At 44.3% G+C, this 15872-nt stretch overlaps 1 protein-coding gene across 1 annotated transcript in view; it reads left to right on the top strand.

Moving 5' to 3' along the window:
• The first annotated feature begins 608 nt into the window (after window positions 1-608).
• Window positions 609-15872, top strand: part of KDR (kinase insert domain receptor) — a 29608-nt gene continuing 14344 nt past the window's right edge. The window contains exons 1-18 of the mRNA XM_086611338.1: window positions 609-660; window positions 1894-1984; window positions 2485-2681; window positions 3486-3610; window positions 3924-4092; window positions 5344-5483; window positions 5691-5859; window positions 7245-7356; window positions 7450-7613; window positions 8459-8615; window positions 9710-9830; window positions 10423-10531; window positions 11271-11615; window positions 12576-12722; window positions 12874-13005; window positions 14622-14728; window positions 15129-15264; window positions 15524-15628. Of these exons, the coding sequence (XP_086467464.1) occupies window positions 609-660; window positions 1894-1984; window positions 2485-2681; window positions 3486-3610; window positions 3924-4092; window positions 5344-5483; window positions 5691-5859; window positions 7245-7356; window positions 7450-7613; window positions 8459-8615; window positions 9710-9830; window positions 10423-10531; window positions 11271-11615; window positions 12576-12722; window positions 12874-13005; window positions 14622-14728; window positions 15129-15264; window positions 15524-15628 (2578 nt within the window). The remainder of the gene's footprint in view (window positions 661-1893; window positions 1985-2484; window positions 2682-3485; window positions 3611-3923; window positions 4093-5343; window positions 5484-5690; window positions 5860-7244; window positions 7357-7449; window positions 7614-8458; window positions 8616-9709; window positions 9831-10422; window positions 10532-11270; window positions 11616-12575; window positions 12723-12873; window positions 13006-14621; window positions 14729-15128; window positions 15265-15523; window positions 15629-15872) is intronic.

Below are 15872 nucleotides of genomic sequence, written 5' to 3'. Positions count from 1 at the left end.
GTCCCGTTATACGTGATGTAGCCAGTTAGGATGATTTGGGGACTCTCACGTTGTTAATTCAGCACTGATACTGCCAGATACTTAGGACCTGGTTGGATGGAGTCGCTGCCAGCAGGAAGATGGCTGCGTCTCACTGCGTGTGCCCTGTAGGGTTAGTCTTTGGGGTCATTCCTCTTGACGGGCTTTTAAGAAACCCCAAACACGTGCACTGAAGAGCCTGGCGACATTGAATTTCAGTGCTGACAGCCCTTCAGCCCGACGCCCTGCTGCCGCCGGGCACGGAGGGCAGCTCCCGGAGCCCCGCTCCGAGCCGGAGCATCCCCGGCGGGCTCCGCCGCGGGGCCCTGGGGAGGGGCCGAGGGGGCGGGGCCGAGGCGGGGTGGGCGGGGCCGTACTGGCAAGCCCCGCCCCCGGGCGCAAGAGGGGCGGTGCTGCTCGCCGGAGTCCCGCATCCCCGCCGTGCGGTACGGCGCGGCGCGGCGCGGCTCGGCTGGGCTGGGATCAGCTCGGCTGGGATCGGCTTGGCTCGGCTCGGCTCGGCTGCTACGCCGACGGCGCTGTCGGGCAGAGGGTTCACTTCGCGCCCCTCAGCGCCCGGCGGCAGCGGGATGGAGCTCCGTGCGGCGCGGCTGCTGGCGGTCCTGCTGTGCCTGGCTCCTGGTAAGCCCTCGGGGAGCCCCAGCTGCCCCGGGTCCGGCCTTTCGGGGAGCCGCTGGGGTCCCGCAGCCCCACGGGGCCCCGAGTTGAGGGGGCGCGGGGATGATCAGATGCCCGGAGCAGCCCGGGTGCGGGTTTCCCTTGGGGTTGTCGGGGCCAGTGGAGCGGGTGAGGCGGTGGGGTGGGACGGGGCGTTCAGTGCTGCGGGCTTGCTGTCCTCTTCTCTCCTGTCCTCTCCTGTCTGCCTGCCCTCTCCGCTCTGTCCAGCCGGTGCTGGCCCGTCGGAGCGGGCTGCCTGCCATGGCATAGTGTCCTGCTCGCTTGGCTCCAGCATCAGCCGTCATTTCCAAGAGCAAAATGTCCCTGGAGCCAAATGCGGGAAACCCATCATCAGCGATGAACCTGCTCGGAATGCCAGTGATTACGGCTAGGGGAAATACTAGGGAGATAGGGAAGGTCCCGCTCTGGTCTCGCTTTCTTGTTGCCCGTTGTAGCTGGCTGAGCTGTCCCAGTCGGGGCTCCTGGCTCGCCCAGTGAGGCCGGGTTCCTGGCAGTGATGGGAGCAACCAGGGTGGACTGAAAATCTCTCCCTGTCGTCCTCACAAAATGTCGCGCAAGCTGGGCTGTTGCACCCAGGTCACCACCTTCACCAGCGCGGGTGGCTGGGTGGCTCACGCGATTAAAGTCTGGTAGAAACAGATTTTTGCCTGACTGCTTGGGAGGAAAGAGATAACCTTAGAAAATCGTGGGATAAAGTAAATTAATGGGATCTCAAATTTGTGACAAACTGTGTATAGTAGTTTCTTCATATAACTCATTGATCAGCAGTCTCAAAGAACATAAGTATATTCAATTTATTATAAGAAAAGTCGGTAATCCCTTTCCCTAGGGAGTGAGATCATCAGATGAAGGTTCACTTCATTTCAATGTCCCACATCCTCTTGTTAGACCTTGAAGTTGGCAACGCAAGAAAACAGGAACTCCACCCTGGCTGTCTGAATTGTAGTGCTCTGCAGCTAGCTCCTGACCATCTGCCTGTGCTTCCTGTTATGATAGAGTTTTTGAACTTTCTGGGATGTGTGAAAAGTCATTATTTACCTCTCACTGCTAAGTGGGTGATGTGAAAGTGTCCGCTTAAAACATGCTGCATATTCCTGTATATAATGCTGTTCTGATTCAGTAGCGTTTACTTTGTTTATCAAGTTGATTTGAGGGTTTTTATATCTGTTTTCACAGGTTTATTTATTTGTCTGGATCAGCCAACCCTTAGCATCCAAAAAGACGTCCTCACAGTAACTGCAAATGACACTCTAAATATCACTTGCAGGTAAGGGCAAAAATGTCCAGCATGATTTTCATGGGAGTAATTTATGTAGTGAGTTTTTGTATGAAATTGCAGGTGATTCAGTCTCTCCCCCATCATCGCTCCTGTTTCTTCCTGTTCCCTTTGTGCCCCCCGCCTCGCTTTTCCCTGACAGGCTTTAGAGATTATCTTAGAGGGTTACAGCAAGAGAGAGCTGGGGAGCGCAGGGTGGCTGGGAGGAGGAATTGTCAGCCAGGTCCTCGTGGGGCCCGCTGGTGAGGCATGCTCTTGACTCTCCCTTTTGGGTGCTATGTCACTTAGATTCAGCAGAATATAAATCTCAGGTAGCTTCCTTATAGGTGGATTTATGTGAATTTATCTTATGTGGTGTGATGCTCTGTGTGCTGGGATGAAGCCTGTTCCTCTCTGCAGCCGTAGGGCTAAGCAGGGCTGGGATTCGCCAGCTTGGCATCAGTGCCAGTACTCGTTGCATGCTCATGCCCCTCTAACGTTTGCTTTCCCAGTGGTCAGAGACCACTGGAGTGGTCCTGGCCAAGCAACCAGAGCAGCATGGAGAAGCGTATCTCTGTGACAGACTGCAGCGATGGACCCTACTGCAAGACACTTACTCTTCTCAAAGTCATTGGCAATGACACAGGGGACTACAGGTGCCTTTACAGGGACAACCAGGCAGCTACAACCATTTATGTCTACGTTCAAGGTAAGGGCTTACGTAGTTCTTAGGTGGCTCTTCCCCTAGCATGAAGAGAAAAAAGATGTATCATGTATCTTCTTATTTTCCAAGTTGGTAATGATGACCTTAGGAAGAGCCTGTCTTCGTGAATGCAGGGCTGACCTCAGCAGGAGTTTCATATGAGGGACAATTACAGATATTCTGTATTATTAAACCAGACAGATCCAATTTCTTTTACAGTTTGTACTATCTAGTACCATTCAAAAAAAAAACCAACCCGAAACATAAACTTCCACACGTTTGCCAACTGTGATGGTAAAATCTATTTAGGCTTTTATTGTTAACTTATAGTTATCGTTTTGAAAAATGGGATGTTATTATATACATAGGTTAGCTTGTTTTATAAGGTCACAAACTTACTTTTTTTTTTTTTTTTTTTTGGTCTGACTTTGAAAAGGGTGCTGCCACCAAGGGAGCCAATGTAGCATGTCACTACTTTTAACTGATATTTCCTGTAATACTTATACAAGGAAAGGCACGCTGGGGTAAATCAGATTTTTGTCGGCACAAAGACTGCAGTGGCAGGAAGCTATTCTCCACAGTGCACACTGCTGTGGATAACTGTTTTGAGAATCAGGATACTACAAAGCTGAGGGGTGGTCTGTCAAAATATGTCCCCTCTGTTTAGTCTCATCGTTTAAGTGTTTTACCACATAGAAAAGAATAAAACTGATTTGAGAAGAAATAGACAGGGAAAGAACAAAACTGGATAAGTTTCCTCCATAATCATGTGACAAATAATATCCATTTACCAAATGAATATTCTTCTAGATTACAGATCTCCATTTGTGACCTCAGTTAGTGATCAGCTTGGCATCGTATACATCACTAAGAACAAAACTGTGGTAGTGCCGTGCCTTGGAACCGTATCAAATCTCAATGTATCTCTACATGCGGTAAGGAAGAAAACCCATTATTATTATAAGAGTTAGTTGAAATCATTGTGACACAAATACATTGCTTGAAGTATAAAAACTTTTTTCCGTCCTTGGGAGTTTTACAGCATGTGATTACAAGGTGAGTGCTGTAACTGTACTCGTCCACGATCCTGTGCTCACAAAGTGCAGAGTGATTGCCTAGGAAAAGGAGATTGCCTGAACTAGAATGTTAAAACTGGGACCCTGTGGTTATGGAAAATGTTGGGCTTGAAAATTCAGGGCGGTTTGATTTTTGAAATCTGACTATGTATTTTATCAATATTTTAAACAGAAATATCCAGAAAAGATATTCGTTCCTGATGGTAAATCAATTTCGTGGAATAATAAAAAAGGCTTCACTATACCCAGTCACTTAATCAACTATGCGGGCATGGTCTTCTGTGAAGCTAAAATAGATGACGAGAGCTATCAGTCTGTGATATACATAGTCGCGGTTGTAGGTAAGCCAAAGTGGTTTTTTTTCCTCTATAGCCAATGTTATTTTGCTCGTTACAACATACTGAACCAATTATGTTTGGTTGGACTCCAGGTTATTCAATACTGACAATGCAGCTAATGCAAAATGGATGTTGTGATATATATTACTTTTCTTTTAAATGCAATGTATTGTGTTCTTTCTGATTGATCATTGGGATAAGTGCTGCTATTTTTAGTGTTACATAGATGCCAGACATTTTCTTTTTTTTTTTCCTGACAATGCAAGCCTTTTTCCTAAAATCACTGTCTTCTGTACTTTATTCACTTATCCAGGATTCAAGTCATTGTTGAAGGGAACTAGAGGCAGGCATCCATCAGCAGCAGATGGAAGGGAATTGCTCTGAGGGGGTACTAAGGGAATGGGGGATCTGAAGGTCGCACTAGGAGCTACATTGTCTTATCTCCTTCAGACCTATGTCCTGACTCTGACAGGGGATTATGCTGTCCTGATATATTTTGCCAGGTGTTATATTTTGCCAAACCCCAGAAATAACTTGATGATTCTGTGGAGGTTCAAGCCCGAGCTGAAACTGCAGCTATTTCTCTTTTCACTCTGATACCACTTCGGGTGGCTGATTGACACCGAAGTGGCTGGCCTTCCCTTGCTTGGCAGGAAGACACAGCAGCCCTCCACCCTTCACTCTGTGCAGCAGGCTCTTGCTTCTCCACCAAATTCATCAGTCTTTGCTCTGATTTGGAGCAAATTCAGAATTTCTGCAGAATTTCTGCATTCAGAATATTCTGTTTTGGAATATTTTAAATATTTTATTGCACAAAGTAAACTTGGTATAATTTTACCAATGCCAGATGGACGTTCTTAATAAAATTCCCACTTTTTGCTGGAGGTGGGGAGGTGTCTTCCTCAGTTTCAGATCTCAGAAGGATAAGAAGAAGGTGTGTAAGGCAGAGGAACTGTGTGGGTTACTGTCTCCTGCCTGCTCCCACTGCCGTAGTGGCTCTCATCAAGTCCATACATCCTCCTGCGCTGTGTCTGACACAGCTCTGACATGTGAAATGCTCAGGGCAGGCATATCCCTTCCCTCCAGGCTCCTTTGTACGCCATCATTGTGCTGCACTGGGGAATTGTGGGGCCTCTTTGTAGCTGGGGTTTCGGCGGCAGTTTTGGTGAATTCGCCTGGGAAATTTGGTGCTGACTGCTGTAAAGAAACCTCCTCTTACCTCCATGTTTATAGTGTGCCTTTTTCTTCCTCTAGGATACCGAATTTATGACCTGACGATGAACCCGCACTACCAAGTAGAGCTGGCAGTGGGAGAAAAACTTGTTCTCAATTGCACCGTAAGAACGGAGCTGAATGTAGGAATTGATTTTAGATGGGACTACCCTTCCATCAAGGTAAATCCATAATAACTTAAAGGTGGCAACATCAGGATGAAATTTGATTTACTTATAATGTCATATATGTCACTCCCTCCTTTATAATTCTGACAAAGTAGATGATAATATGCAAAGAATTTGCCAGTATATACAGGTGTGCAAAGTGTGACAGGAGGAATAACAATAAAATTCCCAAAAAACACTTCTGTCTTTTATCTATTACAGGAAAAACGTGCCACCATAAGGGATTTAAAAACCACTGCAGGAGAAGTAAAGAAGTTCGTGAGCACTCTTACCATCGACAGTGTGTCCTTAACTGACGAAGGTCGATACACTTGCGCAGCATCCAGTGGCCGTATGAACATGAAAAACAGCAGTTACTTCATTATCCATGGTATGGCATCTTCCACTTCAGTTTTGCTGGTTGCTTCAGATTTGGGATTGTTTACTGGGATGCTGAAGGCATCTCAGTGATGAATCAAATGACAGAAATGAACCAAACTGCAGCTATGGTATTTCTCTTACACCCACTATAAGATTATTTGTATACCACAAGCTTAGCTAATAAAGATTTTAAAGGATGCGTTACTTTACTGAAAGCTGTTGAATCTAATAGGAAAATGGGCAGTAAAATAAACTGAGGTGAGCCTTTGATCCTCTTCTCTGTTGACGTCTTTGAGGTCCTGTAAAGCTGAATTCGTGTAGGTGGCTTTCTATAAAGGTTGCCTGTTCTCCCTCCAGGTGAACTTAGGCTAGATTCTGGTGGCTCTGTGGGACAAGAGCTTGGGTCAGCATGAATGAAGCTAGGAGAATACAACTTTCAGCTTTTACATTATGAATAGATGAATCAAATGAAGTTTTGGTCATAGGGAAATGATGCAAAGGAAGTGACTTTGGCTAAATGCATAGATAAGTAGAAGGCCACATCCTACAGCCTCTTCTCAAGCTGCGCTTGGGCACAGCCCCAGCAGCTCCACTGACTTTCTTCTAGAAAAAAAATGCCAGCGTGAGAATGGTCCAGTTTTAATCACTGATTCAGAGAAAGGGCTATATATTTTCAAGAAGACTAATTTTCCTGAGATCTGATTTCAGGAGCCAGAATATTAATGGCTCTTTTACTAACATTCAAACTTATTATGTGACATAGTGATTCAAGATAGACTCAGTTTTCTCCTGGGTTCTTTCTATTTCTCTTCAGGAGCCAAAACCAGATCATGTGCTATAGTGGGTGTACCAGATATTAAGTTGATACCATTCTAAGTCTTAGCCAAAATGCTAGTCCCTGTCTTAGTCTGAATGCAAATTTATAACTTGTAACAAGTAATGTGAATAATTTTAAAGTATTCTGTGACTGTAACAGTTCAAATACGTACTTGAGAAGAGGCTGAAAGTATCCAACTTTATCACATTGTAGTTTTGAATACTATTATTTCCTGGAATGAGTAGATCAAACCAATTTTATGATATTTACTTATTTATATATGTATATAGGTCTGACAGTGGGTACACCATCCTGAGAGCTGAGTCTTGTCTCTGCTTTACAGAGCTCCCCAGTGGGGGAACTGGTCCGCTCCTCTGTCCGAGGGCAAGGACTGGATTTTCATGGTGGGTCCAGAGCCCATCAGCTACCTCCAGAGCCTAGTTTGGAGCCAACTGTGCTTTATCAGTGGCATCCTGTCACTGTCCTCTATTTGTCATTTGCTGTTAAATGCTAACTCGAATGGAGACCACTTAGGCTTTTGTCCATGAGGAAAGAAAATTTCGTTTAATTTTTTCCAGAAAGTCCTTTTATTCACCTGGAGAGAATGGAGAATGTGGTCGAGACAAGGTTAGGTGATACAGTCAAAATTCCCGTCAAGTTTAAAGGCTATCCTCCACCAGAGGCGAAATGGTAAGAACTGGGACACAACATGTTTGAGAAACTGAGTTATTCTTAGTCAAGATAAATCTTTAAAGTATTCAAAGCGCTCTGTACTTTCTTCAGGTATAAAAATGGAAAACCCATCAATGCAAATCATACGGTTAAACTTGGCTACACGTTAGTGATCACTGAAGCAACTGAGAAGGACACTGGCAATTACACTGTTGTCCTCACAAACCCTACTAACAAGATGCAGAAGAGACATACATTTACCCTGCTTGTGAATGGTACGTGGCGTACAGGGGTACCTTTTTTTCACACGTGGAGGTTGTATATTACCATTCTTAGGATTAAATTCATCCCAGAGCTATGAAGATTTAAGTGGGGGTGGTGGCCAGCAGGAGAGCACTTGAACCTCAGCCCTGGGAGGGCAGAGGTGGCCTGTGTCTCCTGGCTCCAGGATGTGCTTGTCGAGAGGCTGCAGGCTCCTGATGTTGTTGTTGTGATGATACTTTGTGTGTGTTTTTTTTTGTTTCTGTATATTATTTCTTTGCTTCTGCATCCTGCTCTTTTCCTGCCTTCGTTGCTGGCTGTGCTGCTGGAGTCCTCCCCCACCCTGCTCCATCCTGGCCCTGTCCTGCCTCGCCCATCCTTCCTGCCCCACGCAGGCTATCCCTCCTCTTCTGCCCTGCCCTGTGCAACCCTTCTCCTCCTCCTCCTCCTCCTCCTCCTCATCCTCCTCCTCCTCCTCTTTGCTTCCCAGGAAACAGTCTAGCCCCTGTGCTTTGAAGAGAGCAGGTCTTGGAAAGGACAGCGAGGCTACCTGTGGTGGGATCCGAGCTGGGGAGTAGTATGCATTTAATGGTTGGGGATGGTGATGGGAGTTCAAGGGCTGCATTTTAAATGAAGGGAGATTTTATAGGAGGTACTAAGCACTGTGTCTTGAGGTCCTGATCCTCAAGGTGTTGGGCAGGTCTCCCCCTTCCCAATATGTCCTTGTTCCTTGAAGATGCTCTGTGTTGCCCTCGGATGTGGGGCACGGCCTGAATCATTCACTGTGGGTCTAATGCGTGTAGGCGATGCCACTGGGGAGCCGTTAGCGGGTGATGTAACCTGCTGCTCTCTCCTCCAGTCCCCCCCCAGATCGGCGAGAACGCGCTGCTGGCCCCTGTCGACTCCTACAAGTATGGCTCAACGCAGGTGCTCACCTGCACTGTCTACGCCGTCCCGCCGCCTGCCACCGTCCTCTGGCACTGGCAGCTGGAGGAGGAGTGCACTTTTAGCCCCCAGTGAGTGCTAAGCCTTTGCCATCTTCTGCAGCTGAGGTAGCTCTTGAGGGTTGTTTGGGTTGGAGGGTTTTTTTTTGTGTGTGTCCCTTGTCTGGACTCATAATCGAGAACAAACGCAATGGCCAATGAAGACTAACAGGCAGATCATTGCGGGCAGGCTCTGCCGAGGTTGTCATCGTTGGCAGAGAGTTGCAGAGGCGAGGGCCACCTGCAGTGAGGAGCCGGCAGCGCCTGCATGTTGCCATCGCGTCTTCTTGAAGGGCATCTTGGCTTGCATGGGGTTTTAAGTGCCGCTATCTGCGTGCCCTCCCCTCAGATCTTCCCGTGGGCTGCCAGCCCAAAGCTGCATCCCAAACAGAGGAAACTTGCTGTTTATGCTAATTACGGATCGTTGCGGTGTTTTTTTCCCTTACGCTCAAGTGCTGAGTGTGACAGTGCTCCTTATCTGTGTGAAAGTGTATCTTGGAGGAAGTGCACTGATTGATGTTGGGGGATGATAGAGAGAGTGCCTGACTGAGATTCACGCAGCTTCCCTTATCTGGACCTGCCATAAGCCCAGATTTCCTTTAAAAAAAAAAAAAAAGCCAGAAAAAAAAAAGCATTCTTCTTTCCTGTTGTTGTTTTTAAAATGATTTCCACTAGTTTCTTCCTTTGGTGCCTGGTTGCTTCCTACACAATGGCTACTGTCCTCCAGAAATTCTTGTAGGGAGTTCAGTGATTTCTATGTCTCTCTATCTTCCTTTGAACTAAATTAACTTGAATCATCCATTTATGAATGGAGGTTTGTTCCCAGAATAGCTGCTTCCCTCCAAGCATCCTGATTGAGCTGACACAGGCAGATTAATTAGGAAATTCACCTTTAAGCTTGGGGGTTCCTTTTTTTTTACAGAGCAAAAGGTCTCAGAAGGTTATAGGGTGCAATTTAATAGAAATGTTTCCAGAAGCATACTTTTCCCTCCCAGATGCAGGGTGTGGCCAGTGATGCATCTGATTTATAGATAAATATCTGCATATCATAAAGAGAACACAAATTCAGTCTCTTGAAGGGTGAATATTCGTCTTATCTAATGCATATGTCTCTACTTATATCTCAGGAAAGTTCGTTCCGGAGCCAATCCATATGCATGCAGGAAATGGAAAGTGATCTCAGAGAGAAAGGGTGGGAATCAGGTTGAAATTAAGCACCGAGTCGTTACTATTGCTGGGAAAACAAAGGTAAGCAGATGTTATTTTCTGTTGGTTGGTGAAGATTGGCCCTGTTTAGCAGTCCACATATCTGGAAATATATCACTAAAGATGAAACTTCTTTCACCTATCATTGAATTTGGAATCTACTGTTAGCTAGTCATGCCAGCTCCTACTGAAGCCAGTGGGCAGAGGTACACGATTTCAAGTCCTTTAGACACCGACCTGAAGTGAGTCTCCATTGAGGAGCTCCATTAGATTTCAGTGCTTACCTTTTAGGAGTCTGAAGTTAGGTGAGTTAATCATGACAATTAACTGTAATAGGGAGAAGCTGTAGAGACCGAAGAGCAGAAACAGTTGTGGGTGCAGCATTTGTTAACACCTATATCAAAGTCTGCCTTCTAGCAGGTTGCTTTTTCTTGTTTTCTTTAGCCTGATCATTACATGCTTAAGGAAAAAAAACAAAGTAGATGTCAGGAGGGGAGTGTGCTGCTGCCGCAAAGGGATTTGTGCTTTGGAGGGATTTTTGGCAGAGAACTTTGCTGAGCTGTTGGGGTGGTCAGGCTCACGTATGTACTTTAGCACTGATGCAGTATGAAATTGCTCGATTGTTCTTTCGTAGACCGTGAGCACCCTTGTGATTCAAGCAGCGAATGTGTCTGCTTTGTATAGATGTATGGCTACCAACAGAGCTGGGTCCAGTGAGAGAGTTATCTCCTTTCATGTGACCAGTAAGTATACCCTGTGGAGGACGGCCATATTAAATCAGTGCTATTTCGTCTGTTTTGCTGATGGTAGACGCTTCAACGTTGTTGTCCGATTCCTGTTCTTAATAGAATCCTTTTGTTCTTTAGAAATTTCCCTTCATTCTTTAAGTTTTCCTAAGGTTTTCCTAATGTAGCCTTTAAAGTCACCACCTAACTTCAGCCAAGTGGTTAGTTCTGCTGGCATCAGTGAAGTGGCAGTCCCATGAAAATGATGCAAAATGGGGACTGTTGTCCTGAGAGGGATTGCAATTGGGCTTCTGCAGTCCCTTAAAAGAGCTACAGCGAAATTCTGGTAGTGTCACAAAATGAGTAAAAGACATACTGTAAAAAGACTAAAAAAGTGGCAAAAAGCTTGAAAATCAGTCCCCATATTCACGTGCTGAAATAATATTTTAATCTAAATCTAAAAATTAACAGTAAGGTAATGCTAAGAATCATCTTAGATTGCCAGAAGTTTCTGTGGTAAGAGGAACTGTATTCATTACACAAGTCTTTCTTTGATTCATTTTAAATGTATGTTTTTTTAAGGAGGTTGTATTCTTTGCATGATTGATTGATTGATTGATTTTCAGTGTTTTGTTTCCTTATTTACAACTGGCCAAGATGAGGATAAGACTATATTTGTAAAATGACTTTTTCGAGTTACTGTTGGCAACAAAACATGCAACCTAATAGGAATTTCTTTTATTTTTTTAACTTGCAGGGGGTCTTGAAATTAATCTGCAGCCTCGGAATCAGCTTACAGAGAAGGATAACATGTCCTTGCAGTGCACGGCGGACAAGTTCACCTTTGAGAAGCTATCGTGGTACAAACTCAGTGCTCATGCTTCACAAACGCCCTTTGGAGGGCTGCCTATGCCTGTGTGCAAGAACCTCAATGCTCTCCAGAAGCTGAATGCAACAGTTTCAAATACCAATGGTGAAAATGTCACCTTAGAGCTCGTCCTCCGTAACATCTCCCTCCAGGACGGCGGAGACTATGTTTGCATTGCTCAGGACAAAAAGGCTAAAACACAGCACTGCCTGGTGAAGCACCTCACTGTTCAAGGTGCAGACCTCTTACTGTGAACCAAAATGGGTGGTTGTGTATGAAAATAACTGCTGTAGTGTCAGGTTTTGGTATCTTCAGGCCTTGCATGTGTTGACTTAATGGTGCACTCAGTTTGTTAAGTAGACTTGGACCATTTGTTGAAACATGCAGGTCTGGGGCTTATCTGGGCAGCAGGGACTTCCTATTCATCAGTACCTGTGAGGAAACACTGACCAAGCCACTGTGCCCTGCAAGGAGATGAGTTTGGCTTTTGCGCAAAGTGTCTTGCGTTTAGCTCAATAACTTCTCAATTTTACTTTCCAAAACACATTTTTCCCTCTAGCTGTATATACATATGCGTATTCATAGCATTAATGCTATTGCTTTGTGTCACTGAGGTTTGAAGTCGTGTCTATGATTTAAATCTCTCATGAAGTGAGGTGGATATTCAGGTGCAAGCAATGCAAGCTGATAATCAGTCAGCTTTTCACGCAAATAGTGATGACTTTGCTTTGGGACCTAGACATGTAGGCTCATTAGATAGATTCAGGAAAATACCTGTGCATGTTCATGGGCTGTCCTGAATGGACGTTTGATGGACCAGCAATATCAGACTTCTTGTGATGACCCTGGAAATCACAAGAAGTGGTTTCCCATAGAAGTCATCACCATAGAAATGTGAGGGAAGCAATTTCTCACCTATTCCCTCTTCCCTCAGCAGCTGGAGCCGTTACAAATTAAACCATCTAAAGCAGGTTACAGCAATAGTGTTAAAATTTTCTTGGCTGTTGTCACTTTTTTGTGTCATATGGAAGTTTAAATTATGATCTTAATGTGAATGCTGTGGCTGTTGGTATTATAAAAGGAGTCGAGACTTTGTTAGTGGGCCAAGCGTGTAGAGTGTCATCAAATGTTGTTACTGCAAAAATCTTTCTTTCTTTAGTGGTCAATAATTTTGCTTTACTTTCGAACCAACAGAGCCCATGGCACCCACACTTATAGGAAACCTGGAAAATCAGACAACAAACATTGGTGAAACCATAGAAGTGTCCTGCACAGCGAATGGCATTCCTCCTCCAAACATCATGTGGTTTAAAAATAACGAAACACTTGTTGAAGATTCAGGTGAGGATTGCTCCTTTGCTATGAATTTTCTGTCACTTAAGGGCTTTCTTTCATGGGACTCTGCTGATTTTCACCACAAAAAGTTTCATTTCGAATTTTTCACACAAAGTGGCATAAAAATAGCAGAACTAAGAATCATTATTTTTTCCAGGTATTGTTTTGAAAGATGGAAACAAAACACTAACCATACGTCGAGTGAGGAAAGAAGATGGAGGGCTATACACCTGCCTTGCCTGCAATGTCCTTGGATGCAGAAAAGCAGTGACTTTTTTTTCTGTGGAAGGTTAGCATTAGCTTCTTTCCTGATTGTGCGTGAAATCTTTAGAATCACTAAAAGGAAAATCTAGTGGCTATCCTGGTCGGAGATCTGAAAATACACCATGAGATTTATGAAAAGTCCTGACCATTCTTATCAAGCTGAAATTGGGTGCTGCCATAGTCATCATAATCCCAGTTGTCGAGGCTGATGCTTTCTCCTCCACAATGTAGTGCTTTTTAACAAAAGCTCCTTCTATCTTACTTGTGGTTGCAAAGAAAACTCTGCCAGTCTATATTACATGCAAACCTATACAGCAGAGCCTACCTAACCTGCAAGTAATCTGGGGCATCTCTATTGTCTTGGTAATGTAATTGTCATACTATATTTTTTAACAACAGAAACTCTGTAGAAACAGAGTGAAGACTTTGTGCAGTCTGTTGTGGTTGCCGTCCCATTTCAGTGATAGGAACAGGTAGCGTTTTTGCCTTAGTCCACCAAGCTCTGAAAGTAGCATTTGTGAGACCCATCTCTCACTTGTTCCAGTCCTGTTGTGGCACACCGAAGTGCAATTTGCAACAATAAGCAATAAATCCTAACAAGAGGTTAGTCTGCAGTCTGAGTAGCTGAAACCATGATGGAGTTTCCACTAAAAGTTTCAATGAGAAGCCTCAAACTAAAAGCTTCTTGCCCTTGATATTAGTACATTTGCAAAAGAGTCACTGAATCCTTCACAAACCTCTGTCTTATAAGTCAGGGAGATGGTCCAATTTGTTCCGTTAAGGTAATTAAAGCAGTATCCTGTTGTTCTTACAGGTCCCATTAGGATATTAAGATTTTGGGCAATATGTTTACATGGGGTGGAAATAATCTGCAGCAGACATCGATGTAGATTTCAGCTGATGTGGTAAATATGGCTAGGACGTGTCTGTAAGAATTGGAAATCCATGTAGGACACAGTGTTTCACTCCCGAGAAATTTATAGTGCAGCTCGTTGGGGTCATGCAATGGAGTGTGCTACTGTGTAGGAAAATCTGTATGGTGCAAAGGATGAAATACAGGAGCGTGGTGTGGCGAACGGGAGCTGAAGAAGAGAGCTGCTCCTGCACATTAATAGATGTTCAAGTGGTGTCTGCTGGAGACTATTTTACTTGAAAAGGGGTGTTGTAAATAAGACCTTATTTTCATGTGTAGAGCACGTTTTTTCATGCCCCAGCTGAAGCATGTAAAGAGACAAGAGAGAGATTGTTCTCTGGGTCATTCTCACAGCACTTCATTTACTATATGATAGGCTTTTTTTCAGTTTCTGGAGAAAGAGTAATTAATTTTCAGTATTCTAAAACAATGATTTCCTTTTAAAACGTGAGATTTTACTTTTTTATATTTGTCAAAGGTCCAGATACTGCCCTCGGAACAATGCTGATGCTAAGAAATTGGGTGGTGTGTAAACCAGCACGAAACTAGGCGTAATATTCCAACATAAAAATCCAAGCTTTTTGTTTTGTTTTGCTTTAGTTTCCTTGCTCCATGTTGCACTTTTAAAACGAACCTTCAGAACAAGGACCTCCATTCTCTACTTTAATGAATGAACAAAACCAATATACTTCCCACTATCACTCAGATATTCATTTATTTCTTCCCAGGCGCTGAAGAGAAAACAAATCTGGAGCTCATTATCCTCGTTGGCACTGCAGTGATTGCCATGTTCTTCTGGTTGCTTCTTGTAATCATCCTCCGGACCGTTAAGCGGGTAATGATAAAATTCTCCTACTGTCCTATCAGCACTGGTCTTGCATGACAAATGAGAGCTGACTTGAGGCCTTTTGTGTTGTTTCTTTCCATTGTTCTTAAATCAACAGACACATTTTTTCTCTCCATGCCGTAACATTCTTGCCTGGAACCGGGGACACAGAAATTTGTTTTTAATTGAGCAGGCCCTCACAAGAGAAAAAATGTTTCAGCTGGTTTTGTTTATTAAAAAAACAAAGTGCAAGTAATTAATGATGATCACACTCATGATGGCATGGCATAGGGAAACGGTAGCAGGGCATTTCTGGGAAATAATGGAACGCTACAAAGTGAGAAAATGGCACTTTGCCTGCACATCACCAGCAAAAAATCTGTACAACTAAACTGATACCATTTCCCAGGCCAACGGAGGGGACATGAAGACTGGCTACTTGTCAATCGTCATGGATCCTGATGAAGTCCCTATTGATGAGCACTGCGAACGGCTCCCGTATGATGCCAGCAAGTGGGAGTTTCCCAGAGACCGACTAAAGCTAGGTGCGTCTTCATCACACGAGCCATTTAGTGATACTGCAGCCAGCCCTGAGCTAGGGGGAACTTTCAGGTCCTAGTTTTCCATGGGGCTGCCCTGATGCAAGACCTCCAAGTGGGCTCTATGGTCCCATAGGATATAACGCATCCTCTCCCCATTAACAGCCCTCTGTTAGTTTCTGATACATAAATTCAGTTTATTCTGCATCTTTTGCCCACTGTGCCAGGGAAATAAATCGGAGTATGTTCATCTTCTCCCTTCAAGGTAAACCTCTTGGACGTGGAGCTTTTGGCCAGGTCATAGAAGCAGACGCGTTTGGGATTGACAAAACTGCTACCTGCAAAACAGTGGCAGTCAAAATGCTTAAAGGTAAAAATGATGACTAAAACTTCACCTTGAATACATGATACAGGGGTAATTGCCAATACTGTAGCCAGTAGATAGAAAAAGATCAAAATGTTTGTACCAATGGTATATACAAGTTTAGCTTAACAGTTGGTGTCATGAAGCAATGATTAGGGCAAGTATTTGCCTTTACCTCATCAATAATTGGAGCAATGCAACTGCAGATTCTTAGCCATTGCTTTATAGATCTCACGTTCAGAATATAAAC

This window comes from Tauraco erythrolophus, chromosome 5 (assembly GCF_009769465.1).
Source record: "Tauraco erythrolophus isolate bTauEry1 chromosome 5, bTauEry1.pri, whole genome shotgun sequence".
Lineage (NCBI taxonomy): Eukaryota > Metazoa > Chordata > Aves > Musophagiformes > Musophagidae > Tauraco > Tauraco erythrolophus.
Note: the sequence above shows the minus strand (reverse complement) of the source record. Positions and strands in the feature narration are given on the sequence as shown.